At 43.5% G+C, this 17,867-nt stretch overlaps 1 protein-coding gene across 1 annotated transcript in view; it reads right to left on the bottom strand.

The window, feature by feature from the left end:
- Nucleotides 1–17,612, bottom strand: part of QPT (quinolinate phoshoribosyltransferase) — a 44,213-nt gene extending 26,601 nt beyond the window's left edge. The window contains exons 1-5 of the mRNA XM_087377985.1: nucleotides 17,263–17,612; nucleotides 16,939–17,069; nucleotides 16,574–16,707; nucleotides 11,584–11,647; nucleotides 11,262–11,344 (exon numbers count right to left, since the gene is read on the bottom strand). Of these exons, the coding sequence (XP_087234111.1) occupies nucleotides 11,262–11,344; nucleotides 11,584–11,647; nucleotides 16,574–16,707; nucleotides 16,939–17,069; nucleotides 17,263–17,366 (516 nt within the window). The 5' untranslated portion in view covers nucleotides 17,367–17,612. The remainder of the gene's footprint in view (nucleotides 1–11,261; nucleotides 11,345–11,583; nucleotides 11,648–16,573; nucleotides 16,708–16,938; nucleotides 17,070–17,262) is intronic.
- Nucleotides 17,613–17,867: the final 255 nt, after the last annotated feature.

Here is a 17,867-nt window from a genome sequence, read left to right as displayed (position 1 = left end):
GACGAAGGCTGTCCACTCCTCTAGCCTGCAACAAAGGCTGATTTTGCTGGTTTTTCGAACCGCTTAGCCTTTTTAAATTCTTCCCTGGCATTACCTTTGTTTCCCGAGCTGTTTTTGAACCCACTGATCCCTCCCTGCATCAAAGCATATGCTGTATTTGCATTCTCTATGAGTTGGGACAGATTTGTCACCTGTGTTTTTGTGCAATAATCCCTTATCTCCTTAGGCAATCCACAGCAGTATTTCTCAACCTACTCAAAGAAGGGAACCTGATGGTAAGAACTGACAGTTAACAAGGCATCCCAAAATTTCTAGTTCTATTCATCCAAATTTCTGCAACCCTCTGCATTAAGCTGATGCCACTAAGTCATAACGTCCACTTCAAACGTGGTGGTCAGCCATGCCGTTGAAAACAACTGCTTAAACTCAACCAATGTCGTGGGAGCTTTTCCTTGGAAAAGTAAATTAGTCCGCCACTGAAGGGCATTACCCTTCAAGAAAGTGGCAGCTTTTCTGATTTTTGAGCTCTCACTGAAGTTACCTCTGGCGTACGCACCATCAAACTGTTGCAAATACATCAAAGATTTCAACCGGTATTGCATCCCACTGAAAGTCTCAAACTTGACTGCTGCCCCACCTTCTTTGAAGTCCTTTAGTTTTCCCTTAGGCGCCAGATTGTCATACACTGGTGGCTGCAAGTATGTGGGCTGCATCATTCCAGGTACATTAGTTCCAATTCCCATACTCGGATTACCCATGCCGGGTCCCATACCATACATCTGTAGGGGTCCCAAGGAACCACCCTGCATACCAGGCATCCTTGTCTGCATTCCGGGCTGCATCCCCATGTTGGCATACATTACATTTGCACTCCTGGGCTGCATGGCCTCGAGCATAAGCCAAGTCAAACTGCTGCAAAAAGGTAAGAGCCTTCATCCTATCTGCACATTCATTGAAGGTCTCAAATTTCACTGCTGCCCCTCCCTCCTTGTAATCCTTCATCTTAAGCCTGGGTTCCAGATGATCATAGCTAGGGGGCTGCAAATAAGGAGGCTGCTGTCCTTGGGGTCCTTCTAGAGCTTGTATAGCACTCCCCACAACAAGATTTGGTGGCACAGGTGGTACTGCTTGATTGTGAGACACCATGGGACTGCCTCCCTACGTTCCAGGCTAGAATGCCCCTACTAAATAAGCATACACAGTGATACTTGCTGGCCCCAACACTTGGCGCCCCTTGCAGTATTTATTTATTCACTAGTCAGTTCAATTACAAGGGACTCGCTTCCTGAACTCGACCGCATGTGCAACCCATTACAATGCCAACCAATGGCTGTGCAAGTGACCAACTCCCAGTGCTATCCTCTTGGTTCCCTTCAGTAGCCAAGCATATCACAAGCGGAATAACCCAACATCATACCAAGCAATTCATCCACACAAATCAAGACCATCACTGAGTCCAAGGCTTGCCACTGCTTCCCCACGAGAGAGTATCACAACCAGTGCCCCAATCCTCTTCCGGGCCAATGGCAGGGCATCCAACCTTTCCAAACTCAGCAAGAGTAGCCGATGTACACAGCCGATGTACACAGCAGAAGAAGAAGACGAGTTCATCCAGCAAATGGAGCTTGTTTCAGCTCGAAACAGCAAAAGACGGTCCACCAGCAGCTAGTAGACTCTGGCATGAGGGAACTGTCCCTGACTGCCTTCCAGCACCAGAGAGAGTCACAAGGAAAGTCGTCCAGCAATCAGCAACCAAACTGCCATGAAATCGTCCACCAAACTGAGGATTTCAGCCCATAGCAACCTCAGAATTTAGTACGCCTAGCACCACGCTGGAGCCAGGAGATAGGCGATCAGGAATATGGCCTCAAACAATGAAAAGGAAGTATTAAGTCGCGAAGAATGTCAAGAAAAGACCTAGAATGGGGACACCCAAGCCTAGGGAGCATGCCAGCAGCAGGAAACACCAACGGGAGAAGATCTGTTGTAGAGAAATCTTCAAAAACGTCTTCAGCCAGCAAAGGGAGAGCTGCAAAAATCCGCCACTCTCTTCTAAAAGACTCTCTAGTAGGGATGAAGACCCAGAACAGCAAGGTAGGATAGGGTAGGGCTCCAAGACCTTCCAGGTGCTTCCAGATGGGACACATAGGCGCCACAAGTCAAGCATACAGCCCAAGCATGGACACACTCAGGATACATGGCAAATTGGACGTGGGAAATTAATGCCCCTAGGGGATCCCTTTGTAAGTCATGACCCAGTGTATAGAACCAGTGACCCTAGTAAATAGGACCTCTAGTAGGTCACTTTTTAAAACATGACCCTAGTTAACAAAACCAATGACCCTAATGAATAGGACCAAGCTAATAGCACTAGGAGTTGCACTTGTTGCACACTTAATCATAGGTACCCTTTGGACATTAATTAATGCCCCTAGCCTAACACCCCTAGGCAAAATTCAACGGTGGTTAGTTTAATCACTTCGCCATCAAGTCCCCGTGACATCTACTCCATTGAAACCTGGCTTCTGTTTCTCTTCCGAAGATGGGAGTGTCCATTTGATGCCACTCATTATCAACATGTTGTAGGTTTCCTTATTTACTTATGTCATACCCGGCTTGATTTTCCCAATTAACATGCAACATTAGAAGGAAATGAAGCGAGTCTTTCGTTACTTCAAGGCCACGCAACATTTGGGACTGTTCTATAGTCATAAGTGACTAGTCTTCATTGGATTTGCATGCATTCAACGACAATAATTGGGCAAGTTGTTTGTCTCATAGTGGCAACTATTTCATGCTTGGCTCTTCATGCATTTCTTGGTTCAGCAAGAATCAGCCTACAGTTGCTACTTCAATTACGGGAAAACCTTCACAGCCACTATACAGTGTGTTTGGCTTCGTAAGTTACTTGCAGATCTTGATGTACGGCAGACCTCCTCTACTATAATCTACACTGGTACCAAGAGTGCTTTCACCGTTATGTGTAATCTTGTCTTTCATGCACGTACCAAGCACTGAGGCACACTATCATTATGTTCGAAAAGCACCCTATTAGTTGGAGATATATAGTTGTCCTACATTCCCACGAAGGATAACTTAGCAGATCTCTTCACGAAGGCTCTACCACGTCCCAAGTTTGAGGCTTTTCGGCATGCCTTACACTTGCAACCATGATATAGTTTCCAGGCCTGAGATGTATCTAGGATACTTCAGCCATACCATGGAGGGGGGTTTGTTAGCACTTTAGCCCTGGTATGGCCTTGTAGGCCAGATAGGATTCAGTCAATCCTCAAGTTGACTTCATTGGTCAACTCTTGTGGTTGACTTGGGAGCCTATATTCGCCACTTGTACTTTCTCATTAGTTGTTTGCAATTACTCTCGTTTCCTTCACCTGTTGCTTGCTCTCTTGCATTCCAGTTTGCACCACAACCAACATTTGGGTTAGCTTTCACAAGGCAACATTGTCAATTCAAATTTCTGAATCTAAGAATATATTTATCCCATCTGCTACCTCCCTCACTTTCCTATGTCTACTTGTTAAAATTTAAAGAGAGACAAACCCTTTACATTCCCTTGTGTTTCCTCCTGCAACACAGACAGAAAAATCTTTCTGACATTTCTTCATGTGTGGCCAATATGTTATTACTGGTTTAATCTAGCTCCACCATTGCAATTTCCACCAGCAATGTTCTCAAAAGAAAATCTTAAACATTCTTATTCAGCAGGTAACCTTAAATTGACCATGAAAAGTAGACAATATATTAGCATTAAAGTTCAAGTACTTTTGATTTGCAATGGTTCTATTACATACTCTCAACTAACTACTGATAATCACGGGAGCTAGCACCATAACTTTCCACCCAGCCAACCTTGCTGGAGCGTGAGAGTACACACAGAGAAAATCAAAATCTGAAACATACGTGAAGGTCCCTTCTCATTCTCTCACTAACTCCAACAAGCCCCATCTCCCTAGATGCATCTAGATGCCACATGCCATCATTATAGGGCCTTTCCTAATGCATCTTTTTTTTACCCCTCTCTTGGGATACTTTGAAATCCTTTGCCCCTAGGCACATTTCTTGCATTAGGCCCTTAGCCTTAAATCCACCTAGTCTGGTGCTATCAGCCCTCACCTAGGACGTTGACATTAATTCCCTCCCGATCATTTACATGAAGGGTACACAATATATTACAAACGTAAATCCTTAAGGAAAATGTCAACTGATTCTTCCGAGGTCATGCCACCTCAGCTAGAGCGTAACATTCCTTCCCTCTTCAGACATCAGCGTCCTCGATGATAAAGTCTGGGAACACTCTCCGCAACTGGTATACGGATTCCTAGGTAGCTTCTGATAGAGGCTGACCATGCCATGCAACCAACACCATGGGTATCTTCCAATTTCGCACTTGCATTGTTCCTCGGTCCAGGATTCTTGTTGGTTTGCGTCTTGCATTATCCTCTATCTCCTGAAACAAAACCACACCTTCGATTAGTGAGTCACCAGTATGCAAAGATTTCTTTAAACGAGAAACATGAAACACTGGGTGCACCTTGCAACCCTGTGGCAATTCTAATTTATAGGCTACCTTGCCTATTCTCTTTAGAATTAACCACGGCCCACAATATCGAGGTGATAACTTAGCACACTCTCCTGAAGTTAACGACTTCGAGTGTGAAGGAACTCTGAGAAAAACTTTTTCTCCTTCCTTAAATTCTCTTATAGACCGGTTTTCATCCGCATACGCCTTGGCTCTATCCATAGCCTGGCGGATATTAGCTCTCGCAAGTGCTAGCATCTCCCGCATCTGAAGCACAAAGTTCGCGGCACTAGGCACTTTCTGAGGTATTCCAACTATAGTTGGATTCACTGGTCTATAACCATAGTTCAGTTCAAACGGACTAAACCCTGTAGAGGAATGTTATCTATCATTGTAGGCAAACTCCAACAATGGCAACCACTTGTCCCATGTATGTTGCCTCAATGATACATATGTTCTAAGCATATCTTCTAAAATTTGGTTGATTCTTTTTGTCTGACCATCCGTTTCTGGATGATCCCCACTACTCATTCCCAACTCAGTCCTTAGCGTTTCTGGATGATCCCCACTACTCATTCCCAACTTAGTCCTTAGTGTCTCAAATACCGCAGTCCAAAAATGACCGGTAAATTTGACATCTCTATCTGACACTATGGATCTGGGTAATCCATGCAGACGAAATATATGTCTAATAAACAAATCCGCCACTTGCGGGGTACTAACTGACTCCCTAGTTGGAATGAAGTGAGCCATCTTGGTAAGACGATCAACCACCACGAGGATAGAATCATATCCACCTTGTGTCGTAGGCAGACCTATAATAAAGTCCATGGAAATGCTCTCCCACTTACTTAGTGGTATCTCCAACGGTTGTAAAAGTCCGGGTGGCTTCACCCACTCGGCCTTACTTACCTGACACAAAAAACAACGTGTCACATATTCATGAATATGCTTTTTCATCTTTGGCCAAAAGAAATCTCGCTTCACGAGATCATATGTCTTCTCGACTCTTGGATGTCCCGCACATGGGCTATCATGGCACTGTCGAATGACTCTCTGCCTGAGATCATTCTGATTAGGTACTACTACCTTGCCATTTCTTTCCAGCATACCATCCCTTATGGTATATCTTGCATAAGTTTGGCCTTTTCTGGATGCCAGGTCATCCTTTTTGTTTTCCCCGGGTTTTAACACATGAGCCTTAGGCCAAGGCTCTGGACAAACTCGTCCACCTTTTGAGTTTCTCTAATCTCGGTCATTAGAGCACTCTCTTATACCGTGAAACTCATGTTATGCATAATGCGTGACAACGCATCAGCAACTTTATTATCTTTTCCTCTTCGGTACCGAATCATCAAATTAAACTCCTGCATGAGCTCTACCCACCTAGCTTGGCGGCCTCTCAAGTCAGGTTGTTTACAAAAATATTTCAAAGTATCATGATCAACATCCACATAAAACTCTGATCCATACAAATAATGTCGCCATGTTTTCAAAGCATGGACAACAGCATACAACTCTAATTCATGAGTTGGCCAATTCCTTTGAGAGGGAGAAAGCTTCTTGCTTTCGAAGGCTACTGGCCTTCCCTCTTGAAGGAGAACTGCTCCTATCGCAATGCCACTTGCATCGGTTTCCAGGAACAACGGTTTCTGGGGATCAACTATTTTTAACACCAGTCCTGTGACCACAGCTTGTTTTATGGTATTAAAACTTTCTTGTTGATTCTGTCCCCATATAAAAGGTACTTTATCTGAGGTCAGATCAGTCAATGGCGATACTATTTCGGAATATCCTTTGATATGCCTTCTATAAAATTGGACAAATCCCAAGAATGATCGCAAAAAGCGGTCAGACTCTAAGGGGTTGGCCAAGTTAGTATCGCAGCCACTTTCTTTGGATCCATTTCTACCTCCTCTGGAGTAATTATGAATCCTAAATATTCAAGTCTAACCATACACAATATAGTTTTCTTTTTATTTACATAAAGACTGGCTTTCCTCAAAGTACTGAACACTATTCTTAAGTGTTCGCGATGCTCAGTAATACTTTTACTGAAAACCAGAATATCGTCACTAAAATGTACTACAAACTTTCCGATATACGGACGTAGTAAATCGTTCATAAGCATGACGAATGTAGCTGGAGCATTGGTAAGTCCAAAGGGCATTACCAAAAACTCATAATGACCAAACCTGCTTCTAAAAGCAGTTTTATGCACATCCTCGGCTCTAATACGGATATGATGGTAGCCACACTTAAGATCTATCTTGCTGAAAATTATGGCCCCATGCAATGCATCTAGCAAATCATCGATCCGAGCCATTGGATACCTGTGCTTAACAGTGATATTATTTAATGCTCTGTAATCTATATAGAGGCGAAAAGTATCATCTTTCTTCCTCTTTAATATCACTGGGGAAGCAAAAGGTGAAAAACTGGGTTGAATCTGCCCCAACTTGAGTATTCTTCCAGTTGTCTTTGCACCTCAGCTTCTTCTGTAAAGCTTAATCTATAGGGAGGTCTATTCACAGGTTCTGCCCCCGGGATAAGCTCAATTTTATGTTGAACATTCCGCTCTGGAGGTAACCCATAAGGTAGCTCATCCCTAAAACAGTCAGAGAACTCCTTAGGTGTAAGATCAGCCAGCTTGGCCATTTCACCACTTTGCGCAACATCAGTGCTAGCCGAAGAATCATCAACCGGCTCTACCGATGCTGTACAAAGGAATAAAAACTCTTCTTGAGCTTTTCGGATTTCCATCACGGAAACCAACGGTCCCTGAGGTACATCTTTCTCACCTCGTAAGACATACAGCACATCATTCATCTTGAATTGATATACATGCTTTTTCCAATCAAAGGTTGGATTCTTCCTAGAATGCCACGCCTTACCCAGGGCTATATCTGCATGAGCAAGCTTAGTCATTTCAAAATCAAGCTTCTCAGCATAGTCCTGAATACGAAGCTCCAACTGGGTAACCCTTTGGTCCCATACTTCAGTTGAACTTCCATCTAGACTGTATACGGATAGTCAGATGGGCTAGTCTTTAACTTCAGCCTCTTCACGAGCTTGGAGTTAATTACATTGTGAGTTGACGCCGAGTCAAACAACACAATGACATTATGATTGGCCACTTGCCCTTTTATCTTAATTAACTCCGTATCATTAAAGGCTGTATACCCCGTTGCTGCGAGCTTAGATAGGATGTTATCAGGTGCACTCGTTACTAACTTAGCAACAGACACACATAACAAACAAGGTACTGACCTCTGAGAAGATCCCGCTAGCTGAATCTGCATCTGTTTCGCTCTGGGACTTCCCTCCATTTCCACGTCGCATTCTGAGATTACCATCTCCGCCATCTGACGATCCTTATTTCGTGGACAATCTTTCCACTGATGAGGCTGAAGGCAACCAAAACACAAGTCTTCTCTCCTCGCTTTTTCTCTTTGCTCTGGGTTTAAGGGAGACTTTGACCAAGCCCGGGCTGCCATTGGTGTTACTTTCCTCTTCACTCCAATGGTGGTACTTGATTTAGGAGTTTCAGCTGGTTTCGCCTGCTTGGCTTGACCACTCGGCTGAGAACCACTCCCTTTACTAATCCACTTCTTCTTAAACCCAGATTTCTTTTGGTCTCTATACTGGGTTCCGACCTGCGCAAACCCACTTGGCCTGCTGCCCTTGGCATCTTCATAGTTCAGGGCTATGGCTATTGCATCATCCAATGTGTTCGCGTACTTAGCCCGAACTTCCATTTTAATCCGACCATTCAATCCAAATATGAAATCTTTCACTTGGATTGATTGAGGTAGGGGTTCATCAACCTTCATTACGCTCTCTCGAAACTTATCATTGTATTCTGCCACTGACAAATTTCTCTGACGAAGGTTTCTATACTGATCCCAAGCTCGGGATGCTTCGTTAGAAGGTAAGAAGTGTTTCCTAAATTCCCTTTTAAACCCCTCCCAGGTAGTGGATGCAATACCATCTTTCTGTTGTTTAATCCACCACTGATTCGCTGCCTCACTAAACATGTGGGTGGCCTCGCGGATTTTCTTGATATCATTTCTGATTTCACAAATGGCGAACGCCTCGTCCCATTGCGTAACCAGGTCTCAATGACATCAGAACTACAGTCATTCATCCGACAAGAATACTTTTTCGACCTATAATTGGCAATATTAGGTACTTTAGCCCTCCTAGGCTCGACCGTATGGACACTAGACTCCGGTTCCATCGGAGCCTTTCCTTTCTCATCTCGAGAAGGTCTGGCAGACATACTGTGTATCACTCTTCTAAGTTCAGACTGCCCTGCATTTGCCTGTAACTGTTGTGCTGATATCTGCTACAAGGCATCCTCAAGTAATGCAATCCTGCTAGATAAGGTGTGAACTATTGGGCGCAACACCTGCTGGGTCGGCCGGACTCCTGACCCTACAGGGTCCATCCTGGAAGCTCCTTCTGCTACTTCCATTCATGTCAATGGATGTTTTGCCTTTTTTTTTTTTTCCTTTTATAAATAAACACCGCTAGAACACTGTATTTACAAACTGACACAATTCCCTATACTAGGGAATACCTGCAATCTGACAACTATACTGACTAGGTAATTGACACATGCATATATCCAAATACTGCCTTTCCCTATACTAGGGAAATTCCTGCAAACAAACTAGCTTTATCACAAAGGCATATGCACAAGCATAATCTCCCAGATTGCCCACAGAAATTTGAAGAAGTCAAAAGAATCCCAAGTCTGCTATGTACCCTGCTATGGCATCCACCCTTCATGCAGACTAAATATTCCACGAGAACCTCTTCATGCAAGCGGAGCATCAACAAAGACTAAGGTCAGGAAAAAAAAACACAGAATTGATGAATGCCAAAGAAAGCTCCCTGGTTGATTCGCCTCTGCACACAGCTTGCACTGGCTATCAGGATTTTGCTACGTCAACCGTCACCGAGATCTGATCACCAGCGCGGGAGGACCACTGAATATTGATTCGTCACCAAATGACACGATCGCTTCAGATTATGCTGCCATCAACTAGCAGCCTGCGCTCTACATACGCCTTGGATACAGGCCTTCCGCACAGATGTGCGTCAATTGCATGCAGTCACGTCGTCACATCGTCCACGAGCTTCACGTCACGTCAGACGCTCTGCTCACCGATACCGAGATCACGACGCTGCTGGCTATTGCTCGACTCTCGTCAACCATCCTGCGACTCAGTTCGTATGTCCACGCTCACAACTCGTCACACTGGCTACCGTGAAGCCTCACGCTATCACTTCCCAAGCTCGCCTCCCCGAGCTCTGATACCAAATATTACATACTCTCAACTAACTACTGATAATCACGGGAGCTAGCACCATAACTTTCCACCCAGCCAACCTTGCTGGAGCGTGAGAGTACACACAGAGAAAATCAAAATCTGAAACATACGTGAAGGTCCCTTCTCATTCTCTCACTAACTCCAACAAGTCCCATCTCCCTAGATGGATCTAGATGCCACATGCCATCATTATAGGGCCTTTCCTAATGCATCTTTTTTTTACCCCTCTCTTGGGATACTTTGAAATCCTTTGCCCCTAGGCACATTTCTTGCATTAGGCCCTTAGCCTTAAATCCACCTAGTCTGGTGCTATCAGCCCTCACCTAGGACCTTGACATTAATTCCCTCCTGATCATTTACATGAAGTGCAAACAAATATATTACAAACGTAGATCCTTAAGGGAAATGTCGACTGATTCTTCCGAGGTCATGCCACCTCAGCTAGAGCGTAACAGGTTCTGCATTAAAGATGTGTAAAACATGTCAAAAGGACTAAGAACACATCTAAAGTCCAAGGCCTAAAGCTCTTTCAGTCCATTCTAGTTAAGTTAAGGCAACAAACATCATTCCTTCCTTTTTCAGATGCTCAATTTGTAGCGATGTTTATTTAATTTTGACCATTCACTAGATCATTTCGAGTCTTACGGAAATAATAAGGAACTAATGAAGACATATACCTAGATGAATCCAGGAACATTCCCAAACTCATCCTCTAAAAACACAACATAGTGTAGTTTCAATCTCACGATAGTCACTCATAAGATTGAAAACCATAAGCTCCATCACACATAGTAGGGACTATCTACTATGACATACCCACTGACGTCATCAGCGCCCAACAATGGGTGTAGACCATAGTATATAAATATGTTCTCACACATACAAATCTACACACCCACACATACTTGAGCATCCTTTTATACAAAGTCTTCGTACTGAGTTTCTGTCGGCACTCTGGAGGTGAAGGGCAAACTCAGCCATGATGAAGGCTAGCACTAAAGGAGAAGGCTAATCAAAAAGTAGTCCAAAATCTCTTCATTCAAGCTACAACTGCTTGTGAAGTCTAAACAATTTCATTTTAGTCTCTCCCAAACGAGCATCTAAATATAGCTGATAGGGCAACGCAACATTTAAGATAGAAAGAATTATCACAATACCAGCAGGCCACAACTTGGACGAAAACTTCACAAGGTGAAATTTGAATGTCCGCTGATACGATAGAAGCATATACCTAGATGAATCCAGGAACATTCCCAAACTCATCCTCTAAAAACACAACATAGTGCAGTTTCAATCTCATGATAGTCACACATAAGATTGAAGATACAGTTGGGCAAACCTCAGAGCAACCATTCCCACCTCAAACCAGTGAAGAAAATTACATTTGTTAGCGTAGCAATGCCACTCATACGCTGCATGAAGTTTAGGACAACTCTCTCTGCCAACAAGATACTCCTTGCACTGCCTGCAGAGATTTAAACAACATGAGTTTCAACCAAAACTGTTGAATGCATAGAACTATTATTCTTTAAATGATAACAGTAGAAAATAAACCCCCTCTGAAATTACTTAAAAAGCAATGGTTTCTTGATTAACAAGGGATCAAATGTTAATGCACAATGATGATCATTCCCCACCATCTGAGGTAGCCTAATTTCATGCAAAATAATCATTACCAATGCAACAGCAGAAGCCTAGGCATACCATACACAGAGCCGAACTGCAAGCCCTTTGTCACTGAATCGCCATCTTCTAGCTTCCACTCAACCTGCACTATTGCCAGCCATCAACAGTGGATAAGCCCTTGCACGACCTAGGGGGGGTTTTAATTGAAGTTTTAAAACTTTAAAAGTAATGTGAACAAGGTGGACGATGCAATATAGTATGACAGACAGCACACTTCAGATGGATCTCAAGCGCCAAATTATATGGCATATGGCAATCAAAGAATGCTCATGTGAAGACTCCATTAGGCAAAGAATGCCCACTTGTAAAATTGTGATGATTATAAAACACAGTCAATCATACAATATATGAAGAGTGTCAAAGAGGTTCAGACATAAGAACTTGAATGGAACGTGAGCAAAAAAACGTTAATGAGAAATGGGCCTCTACAAATAATACTAAATGGCACACATCCTCAGAATAAGATAAATTCATGAATGGACCCCTCAGTTCTAAACTTCAACCCAATTAGATTGTACCATTCTATGTCCAGTTTGTTGTTTCCTAAAGATTGCCAAAGCCAAAAGCAACAACGTATGTGTGACAACTATTCTCATAACATCTTTATCATGTTTCAGCTGTACAACTTCTGAAATTTTCTATTCTAGTATAGAACCGATTTACTCTAGGTGGTCCATATCAAGGCATATCAGTCTGATGTAGCTTAGCTGGCAGTTCTCTGTCCACCTAGTATCTCAACTCTAACCACCTCACATTTGACTTCATGCCTCGTTTCCTCAAGAAAGGAAAGAAAGCTTGTCAACAAAGAAACTAATTTATTCGCTGTCTGCAAGTTCAGCCTGAGCAGCATGCAGTGGTTAACAATTGAAATGTGTCAAGAAACTAGGCAAGTAGGCTATTCTACTTGTTGCTTCTTACTACAATCTACTTTCTTGTCTTCACCATCATCACATTTGTCACCCTCTGAATCACCATCATCTTTCAGCTTCCACTTTCCAACTTTATCCTTATGATGGAGATGGAATTGACATGCCACCGGTGTCCTAGGCAGAATAAGACCTAGCTCCTCAAATGGCATTGGCTTGGATCACTCTCCATCGATAATTGTTGTCAAGACTCAAAAGGCTTTTGAAGCTATGGGGCAGATTTCCCAAGACTAGCATGGCTTGTTGCCTTGGAGTTCTATGAACAACGAAAATAAGTGGATCCTGATCCCCTTTACCTTTGTGAGGTGATTGTGAACTCTGTCCCCTTCCTCCATCTGCATGATGAACAACCAAGGGAAAGGATGAAAAGTTGGCTACATTTACAAGTGCTTAATAGATCCCTAACAGGTGACTTTGTCGTATGCCATGATGTCCTTGTGAACCCTAGTCCAGGGACAGTCAGGCACGAACTACGTCGGTTAGTCTATCAAGCCTTATATCAGTCCGTGTTCACTGGTACCCACTGGAAACTGAGTAGGGTAGTGTTTCCTTGTTAGGTTTAGAGTAGGAGCACTTCAACAGCATGAACAAACAATGCGCGGCAACATTGATCGCTTCCTTCGCCAAAGTGCCATATTCTGTAAAACATTAGCATTAATTCTGGAGGTCCCATGTTACCTTGATTCCCATTTGCCTCCACTCAGCTTTAATCCCAATGAACGGATTGATGCTCAGATTACCAACTCTATCAACGAGTGATCTTCTTGGAGGCACGCCACATATCTCTGTTCGAGCAAATGGTAGATACAGGCTACCTGGAAACTGCGCAAAAATTGTATGGTGCTAAGGCTCTACAGCAGGATCGACTGGCACGACACAAGTTCCACAGCCACCTTGCAATGATACCATATTGAATTTGAAACAAATGCTGGAAGGCAAGCCAAGAAATTGAAGAAAGTTCTAACTCTATGATATGGACACGATAGAGATACAGACAAAGAAGATTGTATTTTAATTGCACCACTTTTTTGGCCCCCCTATTGCACACTTTGGCCCTAGGAATTAATTGCCTAGTAACTGGGTGCACATTCACAATTCCCAAGGGCCCACTAGGGAATTTTAATTCCCCACGTCCCGCCCCATGGCCGGACCCTTGCGCCCCAGAGGCTCAAGGTGATTACATGCAAATTACGGGAGTCGCAAATCAAAAGTCCCATAATTTCACGTCCTCATGACTACTCTCAACTGAGCTGCACTCACATTCGGCGCATGAAATCTTGCACTTTCTCGGTACTTCTGTCCTAGACATTAGTTAGCCAAGTTTGCACATGCTCTCCATTGATTTCCTTTATGTACCTTATAAAGAAAGCTTATGTTATTTGTTCCCAATCTTTGAAGTAGCTCATCAAGAAATGATTGAACCATAGTTGCGTTCCCTTATGCAATGTGATGGGAAGTAGTTTATATAATCATCCTCTATGTTACACCCATTCATTAAGCAAACTCAACAATCCCCAATAGGTCTAAATTTTCACTTCAATTCTTGGCAACAACAATATCTTCTTAGCTCATTTGCTAGTCGAAGCATGACAAAGCTCTTGAGTCGCACTCCCCTCTCTCAATTGAGCTTGTCTTGGTTTCTTGAGTCACACCTACTACTATGGTGTGCTAGATTCTACCTTCTTGTAAGGGTCCTTCCCCCTCCTCATGGGTGGGGTTAACCTATCTATGACCTTCTCCTACCACTCGACTTACTTTCTTGCCTTTGGATTGCTCGAGCCTTTGCCTATTACTACTCCTTACTCATGCAAATCGGACCTAGTGATAAGCATGTCGTCCACATAAAGAATTGAAATCGAAAATTCTGATTCACTCTTCCAAACATAAAGAATGGCCATCCAAAGCATGTCAAATGTGCATGTATCTTTGCATACCATGCCCGGGGTGCCTGCTTCAATCCATAGAGGACCTTTTCCAGCCGGCAAACTGGATTTTTAGAACCCTGAACCTAAAAGCCTAGAGGTTGGATAACATAGACCTCTTCTAGTAAATCCCCATGAAGTAACGTGGTCTTGATGTCCAATTGATGGGCCTCCCAATGTCTGTGGTATGCGAGAGCAATGACCCACCAAATGGTCGTAATGCGTTAAGTGGGAGTAAAGGTTTCCTCAAAGTCGATGCCATGTTGTTGTGCGTACCCTTTCGCAACAAGGCGGGCTTTGTAGCTGTCAATGCTGCCATCAGCTTTTTGCGTCACCTCGTAAACCCGTTTTGGGCCCATGGCACGCTTGCCTACAGGCAAGTCACAAAACTCCCAAGTGCCATTTGCATGAATGGAATCAAATTCAGCTTTCATGGCATCCATCCATTCTCTGCTATCAAATGCATCCTTATGACAAAGGGGCTCCTCATTGCAGGCTGTAGCAATCAAGCAACATGAAGCAAATCCATTTCTAGTGGGGAGAGTCAAGGGCTCATCTTGTTTGCTGTCCCACAGCCATGCACAATGCTTCTTCGGCTTGCCCCACTTGTTCTCATCTATGGGGAGACCGTCTTACACCTTTTTGAACTTGTCCTATGGCTCGTGCTTTTTTTTTCAGATTGATGACAGGAATACGAACTCAATTTTCTAGGATTTCATTTGGCAAGCTGTTTTGGTTGTTTGACAGACATGCTGCTATGCTAGATTATGATCACTTCTTCTCCTAGTGTCGCTATTGGGCTCTCTGTTCATTGTATCGTGCTTGTACCATTCGATTGTATAAGTGCTCTTTTATGGATGGCTTTCCCTATTTTCGAGCTTCTTTGTTTCGGTCTCCTCAAGATGCCCTTTGCTCTATAGACCTTCCTCAACACCAATTGGAAGTCTTTTATTATTGTTTCTATTTTTGAGTAGTAGCTATCCAGCTTTGGACAGCTATGAATGTACATTTTTCTGATATATTACCCCCCCAAAATAAATGTGTGTGTGAGAGAGAGAGAGAGAGACAAAGGGGGGAGGGATGGGAACGAGGACAGGGAGGGGAAGGGAAAAAAAGAACAAAACCGGAGGGGGAAACTACTTACTAAGCAATGCAATGCTTTGGACAAATACATATGTACATGCATCGAGGAACGTGCTCAAAATCATCCTCTTAAATCACAACACATAGTGCAGTTTCAATCTCATAACAGCCACAAGGTTGAAAACCATAAACTCGATCACACATAGCATGGACTAGCTACTATGACATCCCCACCAATGTCATCAGCTCCCAACGGTTGGTGTAGACCATCTGTCAGCACTACGGAGGTGAAGTGCAGACTCAGCCGCAACAAAGGCCATCACTAAAGGAGAAGGCCAATCAAAAAGTAGTCCACATCTCTTCATTCAAGCTACAACTGCTTGTGAAAGGCTATATGATTTCACTTTAGTCCTAAATGAGCATTTCGAAGCAAAAAATTCTTAGACAATCTAGTTGATAGGGCAAATGGAATCTGGTTTTACAACAAGTGGGACTCTGTCGGGCGGACAAACCTACTACATGATGTCCAGAGTCTATAAGACCAAAGGATACAACCTAAAGTAAACGTATGATGAAACTAGTTAGGGTAGAGAAGACCACCTTTCACCTATGCAGATCGCATCAAATATGGCTGAATGAGTCAAAGATACGTCAATTGATGCATCTCTTTATGTATGTCGGGCGACGGGTATCATTGTCGCGGAAAATAGGGCAGCACACCTTACTAGCCCGCAGCGGAATGTTATCAGAAGGATCTCACTAGCTCTCGAGATCTCACTCATAACATGAGCATACAACTCAGATGTACAATATTGACAAATGTCATTACCATCCTCCACAATGCGTGGATTTGCCAAGTACAAAAGATGTTCCACGTAGACAGCCAACTGCTCTACCGAGAGACCCTTCATGCGCTAAGATAGAAAGAAAGTGTGTTGCTTTTCAATCTTGTGTTTGTAACCTAAACATAAGCAGGGCGAAATCTTTCCTTGAAGTATTTCCAGCAGACGTAAACTGTCAAGCCATTCCTCAAAGTAGTGCGAATTGAATTAAAAAGAAAATAAAAACATTTCCAACCTTTAAAGAAGGATCCACCTCCTGAAAAACTAGATCTGCCATCGCAATACCAGCAATCACGCCTGAATCTTTAGCCAAGAAGTGTGCTTCGGCCTGGATTTGGGGTGGAACAGTTGCCAAAGATGTCACATCTCCTGCAAAACTTCAAAAAAGCTTCTAAATTGGCGCATTTGCCTATTTCTCAAGTGAAGTAGGTGACATACTTCTACCAGAGCCATTTTTAGAACAGAGCAATTATCGGTCTTGCTTCTGATGCTTTTTCTGGTTCACAGTCAGGAACTTATTGAAAGCTGAGGGGAGAATGTCATTATGGTCGATGTAAAATGTCAGGGTGCGACGAAGGTGCGTGTGTAATGTAGTCGCACCTATGTCACCTGCATCTTCACGTAGAGCTTGTTTGACAATGCCCTTCAGATCATATGTGGGATGAATAGGAGGTGCTACCCGCTGCCCCATCCTGTGAGCGACCACGGCTTTGGCTACGAAGGGGGACGATCTGCAACATACCACACATGCATTAAAAATCGTGGTTAAATCTTTTCAATCTCCTACGCATCAATTTGCTTCTCCTCGCCCAGTGCCATCGGTCACATATGAAGCTGCAAAAGTTTATCAACAATTCACTTCATGAAAACAAACTGAATATCAATCGTTTGACTCGTGATAAAATCTCGGGAGTCAATTCTCGCCTGTAATTGCGACGAGTTGCTACAGCAGTCACTTTCTGATAAATGGCTGTACCCTGCAAAAGAATAGGTTGGATATGAATTCTGTGAGCGCCCAGCAATGACATGATCCTGATCGTATTCCGCTAGACGTTCCTTTCAAAGCATTCTCTTCAAGCAGAACACTTGTGTCGGGCAATCGGAGCTGCGATATGCCGTAACGAATGTGTCAACTGTCAACAATCACACCCGAAGATTCTCTTCATTTCTCATTTTTTGTGAGATTGAACGCCGAGATTCTCTTCATTTTTTATAGATAAACCTTATCGAATAATCATTGATTCAAATGTGGCCCGTGAGAGTTTGGCAAACGCAAAGGCCTAAGCGGCGTTTCACACCCATCCGCCCGTGAGGATGCTGTTCGCCTAGAGCTGGCGACTAGGCCGGATGGCACATGGAGTCCGAGTCACGCCCGGGCGCAAAAGGTTTTGTGGGTGGCCTCAACTCGGCGCCCAAGAGCATGTCCGTCAGGTCGCACAAGGATTTAAACCCCAGACCCGCAAGTTCAAACATTAGGAACTTACCAAAGAGCCATTCCTTTTTAGTGCTCCAAATGAGGAGCATTTAAT

This window comes from Dipteris shenzhenensis, chromosome 8 (genome assembly GCF_047967505.1).
Source record: "Dipteris shenzhenensis isolate YYH24624 ecotype China chromosome 8, Dip_SZ_1.0, whole genome shotgun sequence".
Taxonomy (NCBI): domain Eukaryota; kingdom Viridiplantae; phylum Streptophyta; class Polypodiopsida; order Gleicheniales; family Dipteridaceae; genus Dipteris; species Dipteris shenzhenensis.
The sequence above is the reverse complement of the archived record's forward strand: the minus strand, read 5'-3'. Positions and strand labels throughout refer to the sequence as shown.